Source organism: Scatophagus argus, chromosome 2 (genome assembly GCF_020382885.2).
Source record: "Scatophagus argus isolate fScaArg1 chromosome 2, fScaArg1.pri, whole genome shotgun sequence".
NCBI classification, from domain to species: Eukaryota; Metazoa; Chordata; class Actinopteri; family Scatophagidae; genus Scatophagus; species Scatophagus argus.
In genome coordinates, this window is record NC_058494.1 from 16,969,677 (window position 1) to 16,987,039 (window position 17,363).

The following is a 17,363-nucleotide window of genomic DNA, read 5'->3' on the forward strand; positions in this document are numbered from 1 at the left end:
CAGGCATAATGAAATTGTGACCCTAAGAATGGCCTTTGGTTTGTAAAATAGTCACTAGTATTATTGATGGTAGCAGCTCAGGGACCTTGTGCACCACATGTCTTCAGCCCTGAACGTAAAATTCATTGTGTAAGAAACGGGAGATGTGAGAGAAATGTCAAGGGCGATCTTGTTTAGGATTTCAGTGTGGATAGTTGGCTACAACCATTGCGCCACTACGTTGTGAACAGTAGAGGATATTTTTATTATGCCTTTGCATTGGTGCCAGCCATGGTCGGGGCTCCGTCAGCCTGTCCCGTTCTCGTGAACGTAGCTTCTCAGGAATTCCTTCAAGGAATTTGTACAAATTTGGCACAAATGTCTTTGTCTTGGACTCTTCTTTGCAGTGACGTCCATATTTCAACAACTTTGTCTACTGTCGTGGCTCTGACTTTGTGTTCAATCAGAATTAGCTTTCTTGGCCAGGAATGTGGGCACATGCAAAGAATTTGACTGACTTAAGAAAGCAAAATCAAATCAGTTTTATTTGTAGATCCTAATATCACAAATCAAAACTTCACAGGCAAACATCTTCTGTCTGTGTACCCTGAGCTCATACAACAGCTCTCATCACTCAAAGTCCAACTTGACTAATTGGAGGAAGCATACAAGTATGAGGCGGTAATTCTATTTCCCAACTGCCCACCTTTTTGTTGTCATCTCCATCTTGTCCACCACACACACACACACACACACACCCCTTTCTTCCTCAAGGACACATCGCATATATTGTAAAATGTGAGACTGAAATCATAGTAATGCTGTGGGAAGATGTACCCTGCCTTCACACCTCATACCTCTTAAATGTATTCTCATTTACACTTAATATCATGAGTCAGAACATTAAGCCATTGACGACATCCTGTTCTGGCATTTCTAGGCATATCAGGATTTGATCTTTTAAAGACTGCAAATGGTATCTTTATAATCTTCTGCCATTTAATTTCATATTATTTCATTGCATTTTCATGTTGCCAGACCAGTGCACTGTCGAGGAGATATATTTTAGCTGAGAGAGATTAAAAAACTATAAATAAAGCAACATTTTATTTCATAGCATACAGATAACAAAATTAGTGCATGTAAATGTGCCACATTTTCAAATTGATGCTTTGAATTTGATAAAATAAGTCGCTCTAGCTTGATTCAGTTTGACTTTGCGTCAACTTAGCATGTACTGAAGAAGCTGCAAGCGAAGCTCCGGTGTTAAGCACATTTCATTGCTCGTAATTTCTTCATAATATAATAGAAGCTGGTATTTTGTTATTTGACACATCTCGACTTGGTTGAACTGATAGTGGAAACACACAAGTGGCTAATTTCTAATTTCTATTGTGCATGTACCATAACGGTATCATTATATTTCATGCAAATTCGATACAAAAATGCTTTCAGTTTGTAACATCTGTTGGCGTAATCAAACATCTTAAGGGAGACTGTTAAGGTTAGGCAGTTGAAACTTTAGTAGTAGCTGTGAAAAGCTGTTATCAATAACAGGTTTGTATGCTGGTAATGGAAAAAACAGGATACTCTCCAGAAGAAAATAGGAATGAAAATTGCATGTGTCTTGGCAGTACTGAGAAACACTGATGGATGTTAGAAAATTACTAATTATTTTGTTCTGTTTCCTCTTTCCCCACATGTGCTGTTTGACATGAACTCTGGAATCACTGAAACAGGTAAGTGTCTTTTTCAGCTGTGAGGCTTATCCATCCATTCCTCTCTCTGTCTATAGAGGCAGTATGCTCTCATTTTCATTTATTTTTCTTTGATAAACTGGTAGTGTGTCACACATAAGTAGAAAGATACACAGAAAACAGAGCTAATGGGTGGTATTGTGTCCGTGTTTTTATTCCGCAATGCTTATTTTTTCATGAGCTTGCCAAGCACAGTCATGGTGTGACGTCCGTAAACCATTATTATGGCCAGACACTCACTGCATTAAACAAAAAATCTGTTAAGTAGATTATACAGCTCCTTCAGTCTAAACTCTTCTCTCAGAGATTTTAATTCCACTGGGCCAGAAGCAACTCATAAACTGCACCGATTTCCATTGGGATTGTTTCATTTTCTTCAAAAACGTATGCCTTCAGAACAATTTGAAAGAAACTTTAATCAAAAAAACATTTCTACACATGGGAGACTTAACCAATATGACCCAAATGCTGCTGAATTCTTGCAGCTGGCACTATTTGAGTTATTTTCTGGAGAAATTGTAGTTTTTGAAGAATTATTTATGGCGAATGTACAAATGAGTTGAAGCCTCATTTTTTCGAGAGCTTTGGGGTGAGCTTAGCTCATCATCTTAGGAGATGTGAAGGGGTTTTCTTGTAATATCCTCTGCACATAGCTTCACACGGAATACAAACTAAAGAGGGGGGGAAAAACTCACAAATAACGTGAGGAATTTTATCAAAAGAAAAATAAGCATATGGAGACTCTTCCTTATGAACATCCCCTTTTTGAAAATTGTGAATTCTGTGGGGGGAGAAAACACTCTCTAAAAAAATAAATCATACAACATTCATGAAGGACATGTTTTTGACAATACCAGGGAAATCTTCATGATGTCTTGTTGGCAGGTGGAAATGTATTAAAATGGTGATGGTATGATAGTGTCACATCAGTGTGAGAAATGTGTACAAAGACCATGTTAAACTCTTTTGTTGTTTTGGTTTTATAAAATGTTGGCCTTCAGTTATACTTCTGAATGCATAAAAATACTAATACTAGTCCTTCACCTTAAACTGTGAACAGACATGAGAACTTGTTTGATCTTTAAAGACAATACACCCTACATATAGTGACTGACTTTCACAGACAGATTTTTTTAAGTGTTGCAGTCAGATGGGATTATATAGTGCTTAAGGGACTGCTTTAAAAGACAGCTACACTGCTCTTGAATGTTGCTGGAGTATTGCATCTGTTAGTTTATCTGAACAAATGCAACCATTCACCACGACAAACCCATTTGTCCTATAAATTGATGTTTCCGTTTATGCAAACTTTGCCAAGCAAACAAAATAAAACAAAAAATTGCAAATAATTTGTAGCCCCGCGTTGGACAAGGGAGAAGTTGGAGACATCAGAACTCACTGGCCTATTTAATAGATCTGTAGCGCATTGTTCAAAGTGCATTTATAAAACTCTCACTTTAATAGCACAAAGGCATTTGATGGTCAGTGGTGCAGTTAGTGTTGCGATTGTTTTCTGTTGTCTCCAGACAGTGATACAGCAGCAAGGCACCTGGCCACACCTCATGTTAAGAGCAACTTCTTTAAGGAAGTTGACTTGGACTGATTCTGGAATTGACGTGTATGCTAGTGACAGAAACCTTCAACAAAGACTGGCCCGTGCAACTGTGCAACTCTTTATACTTAACCAGTACAGCCTAATTGCTTTTTCTTTCCCTAATCCAGTGAAATTGAACATGTATGCTGGTGAGATTGTTAAGAAAAAGACATTTAAAGAATGAACTAAGGCCCTGGTTTAGTCAGGTTTTTGACGGGAAAATTAATCGGATTTTTTCAGAGCCTTAGATTTTAACAACATGGTAGATGCAAATGAACAGAGAAAGGCTGGTGTAATGAGAAGTGCAGCAGGCAGGCTATATGATCAATGCTTTGCTGTTTGAGAAGGAAATGCTGGGGCCATGTAGAGTTTCAATGTCACGCTTGATGCTTGGTGGCAGCTAGAGGTTGTAATTGAAGTTTCATAAAGGAAGCATAGGCAAGATTTTAGATGGATGATAGAGCACTTAATTAGGATTTTCAGACAAAACACACAGATGTATGAAAACTGATTTACTGATGTCAGTAGAGCATGTTGGTCCTCTTTGATGTTTCCTTGTGGCTGATTTAATATTTAATATAATTTAGAATATTCTGTATAATTTAATACAATATTGCATGTTGTGATGACACATGAAGACACTTTGATACATAAAATAATTACATTGCAGCCATCTAACGCCATGTGTTTTTGCAGTATGCATCTTGCATGTGTATGTTTTTTCCCCACATTTTGAGGAAAGGTCTTCATTGTTTAAGCATACAGACCTCTGTACGAGGCTGTACCAGAGATATTAGATATAATTGTGTCCTGGACATAAGTTGTAGCTGCAGGGCTTGCAAGCAGAGTTTCGCAAGTTTACATCATTGACTGTCTTGATCTTACCGGATAAAGGACTAGTAGTTAGTCATATTTCCTATTTTTTTTCCTATTTACAATAGAAATAAGATGAGATGTGTGCACATGTATGTAATAGGCTGTCATTTTGCTCAGAAATTATTATGTTGTCCTAGTGTTCTAAATTCTAGGTCTAATTTGAATTGAGATGATTAGCAAACACACTAATATCTGTTAACACCGTCTGTCTATCTGTCCTAACCTTAAGCTGCAGTTAAAACATCAGCATATTCTTTAAAAAAAGTATTTTTTAGTTGTTTAAAAAGTTAAAATTCATATAAAAGTTAGGGTTAGTTAGGATCTCGGGTTAAGATGAAGTCCAGTAAAATGCATGACTTAGTGATGTGTTGTTAAATTACATTTCAAACAAGTGTTAGAAGACAAGGGCAGTTTGAAAATATGAATTGTAGTCAGTGTGTAGACAGTTAATGTTTTTTCTCATACACCCAGTACATACAGGGAGTCATCTGGTATTCTCCTCATGAAAGATCATTTCAGAGTCAATGCTGTGAATTGGTGAGTCAAAGTTGTGAGATTGTCATGAATCCCATTTGGTTACTTATTGTTTAGACACTCCATCACAATCCTTACAGGGATTTTGAACAGCTTATCCTGGCACTATTATATTCGGTGGATATCAATCTCCCACACTGGGGCCAAGCCCAAAGTAAAGAAATATACAGCCTGCCAGAACCTATCAGACTATAGATTCAATCGAAGGGGGCCCTGAATAGTTTCCCTGTAGATTTGAGGCAGCTATTTCTTTTTCCGTATGGAGGGGGGTCCCAGAGGGGTGCTGTATATTGAGTTTGTTTTGAAAGTGATGCTTCCATTAGATGGGAGTCAGTCATCTGGTTCAGTGCTAACACTGGCAGAATTCCTGATTCAGCATCACTCTCTGGGCAAGTGCGATGGGACACTGCACCATTCAAAAAGGATCTTATCATCAAATCATCTAAAATGGTGAATTGATTTCTATGGATACATACATTTAACAATGCGGGATGTAATCTTAACATGCATGCAGGTTTATCTTTGCTGTGGTATTAGTATCGTTGGGATACCTCTTGGTTCTTACTTACTTACTTTGCAACATATTATGCATTATGTAGTTAAACTTAAATTGTATTGTGCCTTTTACCTTGGAGGTGTACTTAACTAACACCTCCTCACCACTAGTCTATACTGTAGAAAACGAGTAAGGTCTGAAATGGGTTCCAGTTGTCTCACCCTCTTTGATATGATATAATAAACGTGCATGATGTAGTGTTTGAGCTAGGGAATAACACATTAATAAATATTATGCCGCAATAGCAAATTCAGAGGTGCTTTTTGCTTTGTGTCAGGCCTTAATTAAAATGTTTTGCTTTCATTGTTTAAAATTTCTGACCTTTTTTGCATGCTGACAACCAGTCACTCTCCTGATGAACTTGTGGATTATAAAAACAGATTAAATGATGGTCTTTGTTTTGTTGATTTGCATTGCATATATAATAGATCAGTAAAACCGAGTGGAGTCCTTCTGGTCTCTTACGGCCCATCTGATCAGGCTGGCCATTCAGCCAGAGCGCTCCCTTTGCAAAGTCAGTTCAGACCAAATTGGTTTATTATGCCAAATGCAAGCTTATTGAATACAGTCCTTGTGACTTCAGTACATCTTTTGCAACCCAGAATAGCTGGCTTATGCAAATTGTGCCTCCACATCCACAAAAGATATCAAAACAAATTATGAGACTGAAGTGTTATTATTGAAGCAAACAAGCGAATGGATGAATTAATTCATTAATGCAGACAGAGACAGTGACTGAGTGAAAGTAAACGCCGTTTGGACCTTGACTTGGCACTGTGTGACCATGTAAGCTATGAGTGGTGGTCAAGGTCTGCACCATCATTCACAAAAGCTACCTGTACGGCCTTTTACCTTAATACCTGTCTTAAAAGAAGACGGCACTGTAAATTTGGCATGTTCTGAGTCAGCATTAAAACAAAGCCATGAAGCAAAAAATGGGAAAACTCTTCTTCTCAGCACCACCTTTTCCAAAAGCTCTGAGATGCTCAAAGATTTGTCTCCTGTCAGATGTCTGTAATAGGTTCAATAACATAAAAAGATGAACAATATAAATTTCACTTATGAGGCTTTCAGAGTTTCACAAAAAACTGTGCAGTGAACCATACACCATTGTACCATAGAGCTCACTGTCCCATTGTCTTATAAACAGTGGAAAATCTCTCAATCTATAACGTCTGAGCTGTCTACCATCTGTCTATCTGTCTAGTTTTGTTTCAGTGTCACCTATAACTATGCCGTTAGCGTATAAGCCCAAGTGCTGGGCAGTTGACAGGATGGGAGAGTCACTGACTTTAAACTACCAACATCAAAAACTTGTTTAAAAAAAAGTTATGCCGTCCACAGTGTAATGTTACATAAAGCAAAAGAACTATAGGTCAGATTTCTGTCAAGGTTCATTCAGACAGGAAGCGAAGTGAACTTCCTCCAAACATTCTGTTTGACCCCTGGAGTCTGTGTTGATTCGCACCAAACAACCAATGTACCACCTTTTCTGACTTCAGCTGAAAGCCACTTGAACACATACAGCACAAGTGTCTGACAGTGCGTCTTAGTGTGGCAGCTCAGCCTTCTGGAGTGGATTCCCAAAGACCTGGGACAAGCACAGATTTTTCAGTCAAGTGAAGCATTTTGAACTTGCAGGTCAGGTTGACATCTTTTCAATCTTTCTATTCTTTGTACATTGACTCTGTATGCAGTGGAGCCAGTTTCAAATTTTTTCCTAGGCTTCTATCTGAATTGCATAGTAAGACTGTCTACTGTGTGGAAAGTAGTATTCAAATGTTATTACATATTAAATTCTATATATTATAATATTTTTAATTCTGTAAAAGGTTATATTTTTTGTGTTAAATTAGTAACTGGCTTCTATATTTGCATCACAGCTATCTGTCCATCCATCCCAATAGTTTAAAGTAGGGCACAAGCTTGTGTTTCTTTTACTGCAATGACTCATAAGCGGAGTTGCTGAAACATTTGTTATGCCAATTGTGCTTTTACAGACTTGACATTACATGCATAAAATTTTTTTTCAGTGAACTCTAATGCAAAAAGGGAAGTGTAGGCGGGCTGTCTGAGTAGAAACAGTGATACATAGTGGGTCTACTCTATGAGAATATCAGTTTATTCTGATTCCTGCTGTGACCACCTTTTTTTTCCCAATCTATAATTAAACTCAAACTTAAAAGCGAGCTCTTTGCTAACGACCCGAGGGTGATGCTGACTTTTTGTTGCACTGTAAGTGGGCATTTATTAATACATGTCTGAATTTTCACAGTTTTCAAAACACATTTTCATAAAAGACTTTTAACTTCAAGGCACACTTTCCTGTAAAAGGCTCCGGGATAAAGAAAGTGATCATTCTTATTGCATGAGAGCCACTTCTTGTTTAATTAGAGAGCTTGCCTTTATTTATTTACAAGGCTTTCAGGGGAGCATTTTCCACATTACATGATTTCCTCTGGAAGTGATCTGTAATTAAAAATACGTATCACACCTCGTAGTATAAAATGGCCATTGAGGTCCCCCATTCTTCAGGACATTTCAGTTGTGCAGTTCTTTTGATGTAATTGCCAGTCTCTGCGGGGAGTTGCTTTTTAAAATAAGATGAACTTAGAAAAGGTGAAATTGATAAATGGTGTTTGGTGGCTCTCTTACCATGGTGGAAGATAGATAAAGGAACTGGATCAAACTGTAAAGAAAGTGAGCGAGAGGCTCACAAAGCTGTGACTGATGTATGTTAAAGGTCAAGCTTGGTCGCACTGATTTTACCTGACATGGTTTCTAGAAAACTCTCAAAGCCTCTGCTTAAAAAGAGTCTTTAAGTTCAGTTCATATTTCATTTTCTTGGCTTCTGCTCTCGTCGCCCTTTTAGATGGGTAGACATGTTAATATGTTAATCCTGGTATTTTGTGGATGTGGATAATAATAATGTTTTGCACTTTGTGTTTGCTTCGAATATCAATTATAAATACTGAAATAGTGTATTAACAAAAGTGTATTAACTTATGTTATCCAGCCTATAAAAAAATTGTTGTTTGGACATAAATAACAACAGAATGCTAAAATAAATAAGCTAAATATCATCTTAGACTCTTTTGTTTTAACTGTTTTTTCACATGTCAAGCAACCATTTAATATAACGTAAAATGATGTCGTTAATTGAAGAAAGAAAAACACTCCTACATGAATCTTTATGTCTTTTCTCCAGTTCCGTACTTGTGCCATCATGCCACAAATTCAGTGTGGCCTTGTTTTAGTGCTATGAGTGTGTTAAAGATACACACAAAGCCTGTGGTACTCTTTGTGGCACATGAACAGCAGACTTTTAATCGCTCTTATTAATCCAGCTGGCCTGCAGAGATTCCATGACTTCTTTGTCTTTAAAGACTAGATTATCATAATGAGCACTGCCAACATTTGAATCACTGAGCTGTTTCAGGCCTTTGAGTTCACTGGTCATTCAGCAGTAAGTGCTTTTTTTTTAACATAGACAAAGAATAAATACTGTGTGTCTGAGGACAACTTCTGACAAATTAACTTATTTAAGGTGAGACAGTTGGTACGTCTCTGTGTGGCCCTGAGGTAAACATTGTGTACATCACGTCAAGTGCTGCGCTGAGGTACATAAATCTTTACAGCCATTTGCATAAATGTGTTGCGGTTATCTTTGCACTGCAATATGATGGGTTTTCTCTTTGGGTGAAAGTAGAAAATGCTTACCCACAAATCATGCACATTTACAGCAATATAGTACATTTTACTGTAATAAGCAATACAGTACATTTTACTGTAATAGCATAATGTGTCCATTTCAAGCATCCTGTCTTTAAACTTATTTCAACACCTTATCCTAAAACTCTCACTGAGGAAGCCATACACACAGTGTGACTTTGATTTTTACTTTATTTTGATTACTGAAGGGGAAAAAACATGCCAACATTTCAGGAAAAGAAAAAGATGTGGCGAGTAAAACGAACCGTGGTACCAGTGGTAATCACGTAATCGGTATTGTTGATTATAATCAACCTTGAGTAATGACTGTTACGGTAACCTAAACAGCTAAACAATTTCTTTCTTCTCTCTCGTGTCTACTGCTAAGTCAACAACTCGGCTTTTATGAAATAGCGTTTTAGTGTCAATCTGGATTTAGCACTCCTAGTTTATGTGTTTTTTTTCCCCCTCCTCTTTCAGATTAACATATTCTTTTTCACTTCTTTATTTATCTTCAGGATTTGTACTACTTTCAGCTCCTTTGTCATCCATCACCCACACAGTATGTGTATGTGACAGTCATACAGGGAATATTTGACACTATTATCACTTACCAATCAGAAACATTCATGTTGTTCAGTCAATAGAGCGTCTCACGTCTTGTGTTTTTTTCTTGGTCTCAAAGCCATTGCTTCAGGGTAAACTGTCTTTTGTGTCTGTAAGGGAAAGTATAATTTTGACATATAATAGGATTTTGTGATGATATTTTCTTATTTTCAATCCGTGATTGAAATTACTTCTAGACTGCTGGTTGGCAGCAGCTAGAATTACAGGTATGCATATTTGCTTCTTTTATCACCACTGCCAAGTAACAGCTTTTTCTGCAAATGCCGTGAATGACATTTCATTAACAAATGCATTTTTATAGCAGTTGACACAAGAAAACAGGAGCATATTGTATGTATGCAGAATATTTCATATCAACATTCCCTGTCGTTGGATAACTGTTCTACTTGTGATGCATAACACACTCAGTGGCGGAACCTCTGTGGGAATGTGGTTTCAACACACTGATGTAGGAATAACACATTGACCTCAAGCGGCTAATGAGTGAATTCTACACAGAGGCAATGTACAAACAGAATCTGTAGAAGGTATCCAGAAAGGGGCTTCAGGAAATGTACATGTTATCTCCAACAGGCATAAGTCTGGGAGGGGATCATGTGTTTGGACAATTTGCATTTTTTGAAAAACTTATTTTATAGACTGCTCTGTTTCATAAGGCCAGTGACTGCTGTCTCCTGTTAACCAGCCAGTAGGAGCCTCAAGTGATCAACAACTGCTTCGGTTTGGAGTCTCGCTAGGAACAACATACGTGGTGGTCACGTCAGTGTTGGCGGATTCTTTTGTCATCATTAGCGGAGTTCTGCCTCTGCACCGAGGGCGCTCTTCTGGTTCAGTTAAATTTTGCTTATTTAAATTAATTTTAGTCCGTAACTATGCAGATGGAAATTGCACTTTGCCTTCTCTTTCATGTGGAATATAATGCACAACATCGAAAGTGTAGCAGCCTGGTCTAAATCATTAGTCTCCTATGCTTTGAGTTTTGTATTCTGTTGTTGAGACATAGACTGCTCTTTAGAACAAAGTATGTTTGATATTCAAAGTATACAAGGTGAATAAATAATCAGAGCTTGCTATGTCTATTCATAACTGTTTGTGTAAATATAACCTCTGTATACTGACTGTGACGCTTGTATGTTGTCAACTCATTAATTCAACAATCCCTTGATCTCAGAAATTCAGTCTTTACTGTAATTCACAGACAAAGTAAAACTCCATCTTTCCTTCTTAATGAAAAACACAGGACTCAGTTACTGGCCCTTGCCTAAGTAATACATCATGCTAACTGGAGAATGAAGGAAGAATAATGGTTATGCCTGTTGCTGCCACAAATCTGGTGATTCATCAGTGAAAGTCAAGATGAATAGGTTTCCTCTCCTGGCTTCAAATTTTTATCCACTCACTGCCGTCTTTCAACATAAGAGCCATAGCTGAGCTTGTATTTTAAACTCATCCCTGCAAGCTGTGTGCAACTTAACAATGCCAGTATTATTGTCATAATGGATGTAACGCATAGATAGCTTACTTACATAAAGCCATACAGACAGTTAATTCAAATCCACACTTGAGCACTGCATTTGCCCAGTTACCACTGCTGCTCTGAGGCCTACACATCTAATGATATCCAGACTTCAATAAGGACAGACAAGTGAATGAAGAATCAAATGATTGTTTATTACAGCAGATGATGTGTGATAATTAAGCCTTGTCAAAAGGTCTCAGGTCCTTAGACTCTACAGGGAGATTTTGTGATCAAGGGGCATCTGCCCTAAGCCACAGCGAGATAAAACTCCTCATGGAGTCTAGACACTGGTGGTGCTGATGTCTCTGCTGACACCAATAGGCCGATGAGGCTGATGAGGCTGATGAGGCTGATGAGGCTGATGATGAAGATAAAGAAGGTGATGAGCCAGCGAAGACGAAGATTATAGGCCAACAATGTGGTATTGGACAAAATTAGATGTTAGATTAGATAGAATTAGAAGACCAGCTGATCCGAACAGCTGATAATTCAGTTGACAAGTCTGGACAATGATATCAACAAATTATGAATGAGCAGGCGTTGGAAGAGTGAATGACAGGATGGTATGAGAAATAAAGTACAGGCCTCAACGCCCAAGAATGGTCTTCCTGACCTTCGTTTAGTTTGGCAGCTGCTGGCCAGTTCATCGGCATCATAATGTGTGCCATGAGGTGCCTTAAAATTTTTGACACTGCACAGTCTAATGTAGTATTGCAATATGTTTTAACATTTCATATGAAGCAGTACTGTAACATGTAGATGCCCCGCACTGTTCAGTGTTAAAATAAATATGACCTCAAAATATTACAGAGTCTTAGTCAGTGAACAAGCTACTTACACACCCTTAAAAACTCATTGCTTTCATAAAAGTAGAATTGTATGGCCAGGCTATAAAATGGCCCTGAAAATAGCAGTAACACCCCGTTGATGATGATTTAATGATTTAAATAATAACTCATAGAAATTATTTTTTGACAGCTGCTGTTACAAACTCCAGAACAATGATGCAGACAAAAAAGACCAAAAAAAAATCCTGCTAAAAAAACAAAACAACAACAAAAAAAAATCATGTTTTTTGAAAGAAGCATTTTTTGTCTTTGAAACAATAAGCTCTCTTCCACAGGGTTCCCTTTACTTGGAAAAAACCTTCAATTCTATCTTTCAGTTTGACCTACAATAGGTTACCACAGTGTTGTTTTTGTGTTCACAGTGATGTTTTACGAGGAATGTTGCAGCGGTGGTTGCTATGATCAAAATAAAAAGGTTTTATAAAATTGTTCATTATTTGTCAAGTCAAGCATGACCAAATAGGGAGTACAAACTCCAAACTGAATGTCTTTTTAGCACTCCACTATATATACACACCCTATTCCCAAGGGACCGTAAGTGTCAGTCCCAGCCATTATCCCGTCACATGCATGCAAGACTGTATTCAATTATGATGAATTTACATTTCAATTAAACCATAGGACCTGGATCATTCAGTCAGAACTGTCAATTAAAGTTAATATCCATATAGTGAATGCCTTTTTCCATGCCCTCTCCTCTCTATAATTTAATTTTGTTGCTCTTTATATTTCTGTTGCACAAGGATTTTGTGATGAAAACCACAAGAATAAAATTATTAATATTTATTGAGCTTGTTTTTAACATCATAACCTCATAATTAGCAAAACACAAGGTTCTTAGTATGGCAGAAGACATAACATTCAGAGGCTGCTTTCTTGTATTTCATCGTGTTGGACAGGGTCGTAAAGGAAATGACATGACATAATGTGCTATTACCTGTCATTTTATTTTTCCTTTTTAACAATAATGAGACATAACATGTTTATAGCATTTAATAATAAAAAAATAACTTGATCACAGCAAGATTTAATAGAGATATGCATTTATGATCACATGAGGGGGTAAAAAAAATAAGAACTGCTCTATAGCCACCACTTTCTGAGAAATGTTTGCATTATTACTTGTCTGTCCTTCAGACCCCACCTCCATCTATCCCTCTTTTCAACCACATCACAATTATAGGTCTTTCTAAAAGAAATAGAAATAGAAAAAAAATAGAAAGGAACCTCAGCTGTGATGGCTGCAATAGCCAGCCAGGCTTTGAAGCAATATAGTATCCACTGCAGGTGGTCTGCACATGATTATTGACAGCGTTGCATGTGACTTGCGTAACGTCACAGTAGATCTCCCTCAGGGTTACATTCTGTCAAAATTACAAACCACCTTCAGATTTTTCTGTCACTTTTAACAACAATCATTCAATCATGGGAAATATTAATTTAACGTGACCCCTGATAATATTTTCCTTGAATTTTCACTCTTTGCCACATTATTAGAGAGACATGGACAAAGATGCAACTTTCATCCTGTCTTGGTGACTAATTTCTCTTATGGATGGTGTTATTTTCTGATAATCAAAATATCAGTCATATGTTTCCTTTCCTCTTCTCGACTTCACGCTTGTGTTCGTGGCAATTAAGACAAGAGCACTCTGGCATATAGATGAGGGGACTAAATATTTAATTAATAGGATGGTACGTATACACACTTTGGATGCGTGCTGATGAGTTTGTTTATTAAATTCTGAATTTTAATTAGGACAGTTGGAGGTCTTATTCGGATTTGAATTCATAGCACAAGACATAGTAAGGAAGAAATACAAAAAATCTTGCTTTCTTTGTCTTTTAATATTTAGCTGACATTTTAGAGAGGAAGATTGTTTTTCATTTTATTTATTTATTTCCTTTTAAAGGAGAGCTCTGCCGTTTTCCTGCTCTAAAATATGAATGCATAGGATTGTTGGAGACAAAGAATAATTGATGGCATAAACATGTCCTGGCATGCACTGAAGCCATGACGTTTCCTTTATGTCATCAAATTATCATAGCACTCTGAAACAACAAGCCAACCAGTTGAGTATACACCTCAGGGATTAATTTAACCTTTACTGAGCACATATTGAAAATTAGAATCATATGCACGTTTACCAAGCTTCTGTAATTGGATTTTTCACTTTTTGGGGGAAAAGGGGAGATATATATGAAAGTACAGGGAAATATTTACAATGCACCCAGGCAGCAGAGGTTTTGGAGCACTGAAAATAAATTCACTGCAGATTCCGACATTTTAGTTACAACACTGAAGAGAAACATGAAGAGAAATTACACTTTTTTACGTGCTGTAACACCAGGCTTTGCTCATGGACAGCAATCAATGTTGAGTGTTCCAGAGCCGCAAACCCTGCAGATAAACACAATAAGACAGGCTGATGCACACTGATGGAATTACTCTCTTGTCGCAATGGTGAACATGGCCATGTTAGATGTGACCTTCTCTTGAGACAGAATAAAGGCCTTCACATCGATAAATTGTGAGACATTGCATTGTGCTACCTAATTTTGAGCTTGGCTGTTTTAAATTTGTGTGTATTGCTGTTGTTTTTTAAAAAAAAAAAAAGAGATCAACAAGCTTTGCATCACTTCAGTGTCGACACTATATACCAAAACATTGTTGATTGTATTGTATAGTCAACAATGTTTAACGCCATGTTTCCTGCACCCAGAGATCCCCACCCATTTGGCGGTGCGGATCAAATCAAGATTCAGTCACCACATTGTCTGTTCCTCATCTCGGATATTTTCAGGAACATATATTTAGCGTACTGTTATACTGTAATGTTAATTTGAACGTTTTCTGTGAGGCTGCCATTTAGTGCCTGCTTGAGAACAGACGAGCCACAGTCAAGAATCATCCAACTCGCAGTATGTCCCCCCACTAGCAGGAATGATTACTCGCCTGATGCGACACAATGCATTCGGGTTATTTCAGGTTTTTTATCTTTTGGATGAAAGGGAATGCCACATTTCTCTGTTTTCTCTGGTCATGTAGCAGTTCCAAGACAAAAGGATTTTTTGACAGGTGTGATCAGTTAAAGTGAATTGTGCACCTCTTGTATTTGTAGTCCTGTCAAGTCTGACAGCGGGAAGCCTTGTTAAAAAATATTATCAAATACAAAGTGTTAGCAACAGGACAGACATGTCCTGTCCTGACTGTGAAACTGTGAATAGTCAGGTTTTGTATTTTTGTCCACTGTAATCAGAAGCTTCCCTCTTCTCTTACACTAAAACTGTAGGTCTCTACAAGTGGAGTTCAGCTCTGTTACCTGTTCTGTAGGCAGCGTACAGTCTTGGTTATGTGTGGGTGCCTTTATATTTGATGTGCATATTTGTTCAAGAGCTCTCAGGAATCTAGTGCTTTCTTTTATTTCCTTATTTAAACAGGTCGGTAACAGTCATATTTTACTCGTAAGAGTCGCATTCTTTGTGTTCACAGTTCCTTCCACACAAGCTTTACAAATGAGAGTCAGGAGGAGTGCTGTGTTGTGTTGAACCACAGTAGCTTACTACTGTGCAACAGAAGCAGTAACCTCACAATAAAATGACATGGATGGTGATCACAAAGAAGGTGGAGGTCGTTGTGAAGATCCTGCAGTGAACTGTTGCACAAAGTTTCAGGAAAGCAGTTTGATTCAGAACTTTTCACTTAAAAGCAAGTTTTCAGCCAAGGGGTAAAATAAAGCACCAAGGCCCCATGAGGAGGCTGCCAGTGTGCTCTCCCACACCAAGCACATTGGTGCTCATTAAAGATGTGTCATCTCTGGCATCATCCTCTGGATGGGAGCACGAACATCATGCCCAGCAATTTAGTGGCCAATAACTGGTAGGCAGTGCCTCTTGGGTCCATATTATTTGGACTGCAGAATTTTAGTCTTTTGAAAGTTCTGCATTTAGAGTAAGCAGAGCGTTCATAAGTCATTAATTACGTTGGCATTTACATGCACTAGACTTTTGTTTATTCTGAAAATGCCTAGATAATGAAGCTTTGATTTCATTTCAGAAAGTTGATTGCTGGCGGTTGATGTTGTAGTTCTTTTACCCTGCTGGTTTAGATGCGGTTAAATGAGTAGCCATTTGTCCAGCTGATGGACTCTCATACTTCATTTGAGAATATTCTGTAATTCTCAGTGATAGGGACTAAGGTTTGCTGAGAGAGAAAGTAAACAGATTCTTTGCTATTCAGGCAAGTGTTTTAAAAACTCCACTACATTGAGAGATACTTTTGATATATCAAACTCGATGACCTCATGTTATAAAAGGGTGACTAATACTACTAAACCCACTGACATGACATGTATGTTTTTCCCCTGTAACCGAACCTTAGCATAAATTGTTTTTCAACAGTGATCGATTGAATGTATCAGATATGCTCTATTTCCACAAAATCTTTTGGTCAGTCTGACAGCCTATTACGTTGTAAGTTTTAGTTTTTTCTTGTTCTGATTAGGGTAATGAAGTGTTACAATCCTATAGTAATTATGCAAGGTTAAATTATTTTGGTAATTTGGCACATCTAAATGGCTTTTATGCTTTAAGGTTCATTTTCTTGTTTTTTGAAATTGCAACCTGGGGATTTTTTTTTAATTCAGCTTTCAACTGGTACCCAAGTGTCAGCAAAAGGATTTGTGATGCCTGCAAGTTATTTTAATATGCCAGTCATGTAATATCAAGCAATTAGGTTTTTTTCCAGTATTTTTTTTCCACAAAGCTTTAAACTTAAAAACTTTGGTTTCTTGTTTCTGAGACTACCAGTCAATGACAATACAGCAAGCAATAGTTTGTTCTTTCTTTCTTTCTTTCACTGTCTCACTTTGCACTTGGGTCAAACCGAAGATTGTATCAGCATGCTGCATGGCACAGAGGATTTGGACAGTATTTGATTCAGGAGACCGCTAGGATCAATTTCAACCTGGTCGGCTCGCTGCTTGGGTAACTTCTGTGGCTGCCAGTTCAGGGCTCTGACCTGGATTACAATGCTCAATCAATGAGACTCAAGAATTTTACCCAAAGCAAGCAAGAGATAGAAAGTCGTTCCTTCAGACCATGCTTTTATCATGCTTACATCAGACTCATTTTTCATTCCAACCTCCTATTTTCGTGTCTCTGTTCTTCCAAATGTGCTTGCCTAAGTTTCCTGTTAATATCTGATGGTGGAAATACTCATACATTACATCAGTGTGCACATATTGGACAAGAAAGCATATAGATGCCCACTTTGAGGTTTGTCCTTTGTTCGAGATTTCTCCTGGGGTGGCATCACAGCTCTCTGTTTCCTGTTAAACCAAACAGAATTGCCACTCACCTC

General features: G+C 37.7%; 1 protein-coding gene across 4 annotated transcripts in view; it reads left to right on the forward strand.

The window, feature by feature from the left end:
• Positions 1-17,363, forward strand: part of ctnna2 (catenin (cadherin-associated protein), alpha 2) — a 288,411-nt gene that overhangs the window by 117,622 nt on the left and 153,426 nt on the right. Inside the window, exon 8 of one of the 4 annotated variants that reach the window (XM_046414554.1) lies at positions 1,719-2,989. The exons of the other annotated variants lie outside the window; for them this stretch is intronic. Coding sequence (XP_046270510.1) covers positions 1,719-1,811 — 93 coding nt within the window. The 3' untranslated portion in view covers positions 1,812-2,989. Of the gene's footprint in view, positions 1-1,718; positions 2,990-17,363 lie in introns of those variants that run through there. 4 annotated transcript variants of the gene reach the window in all.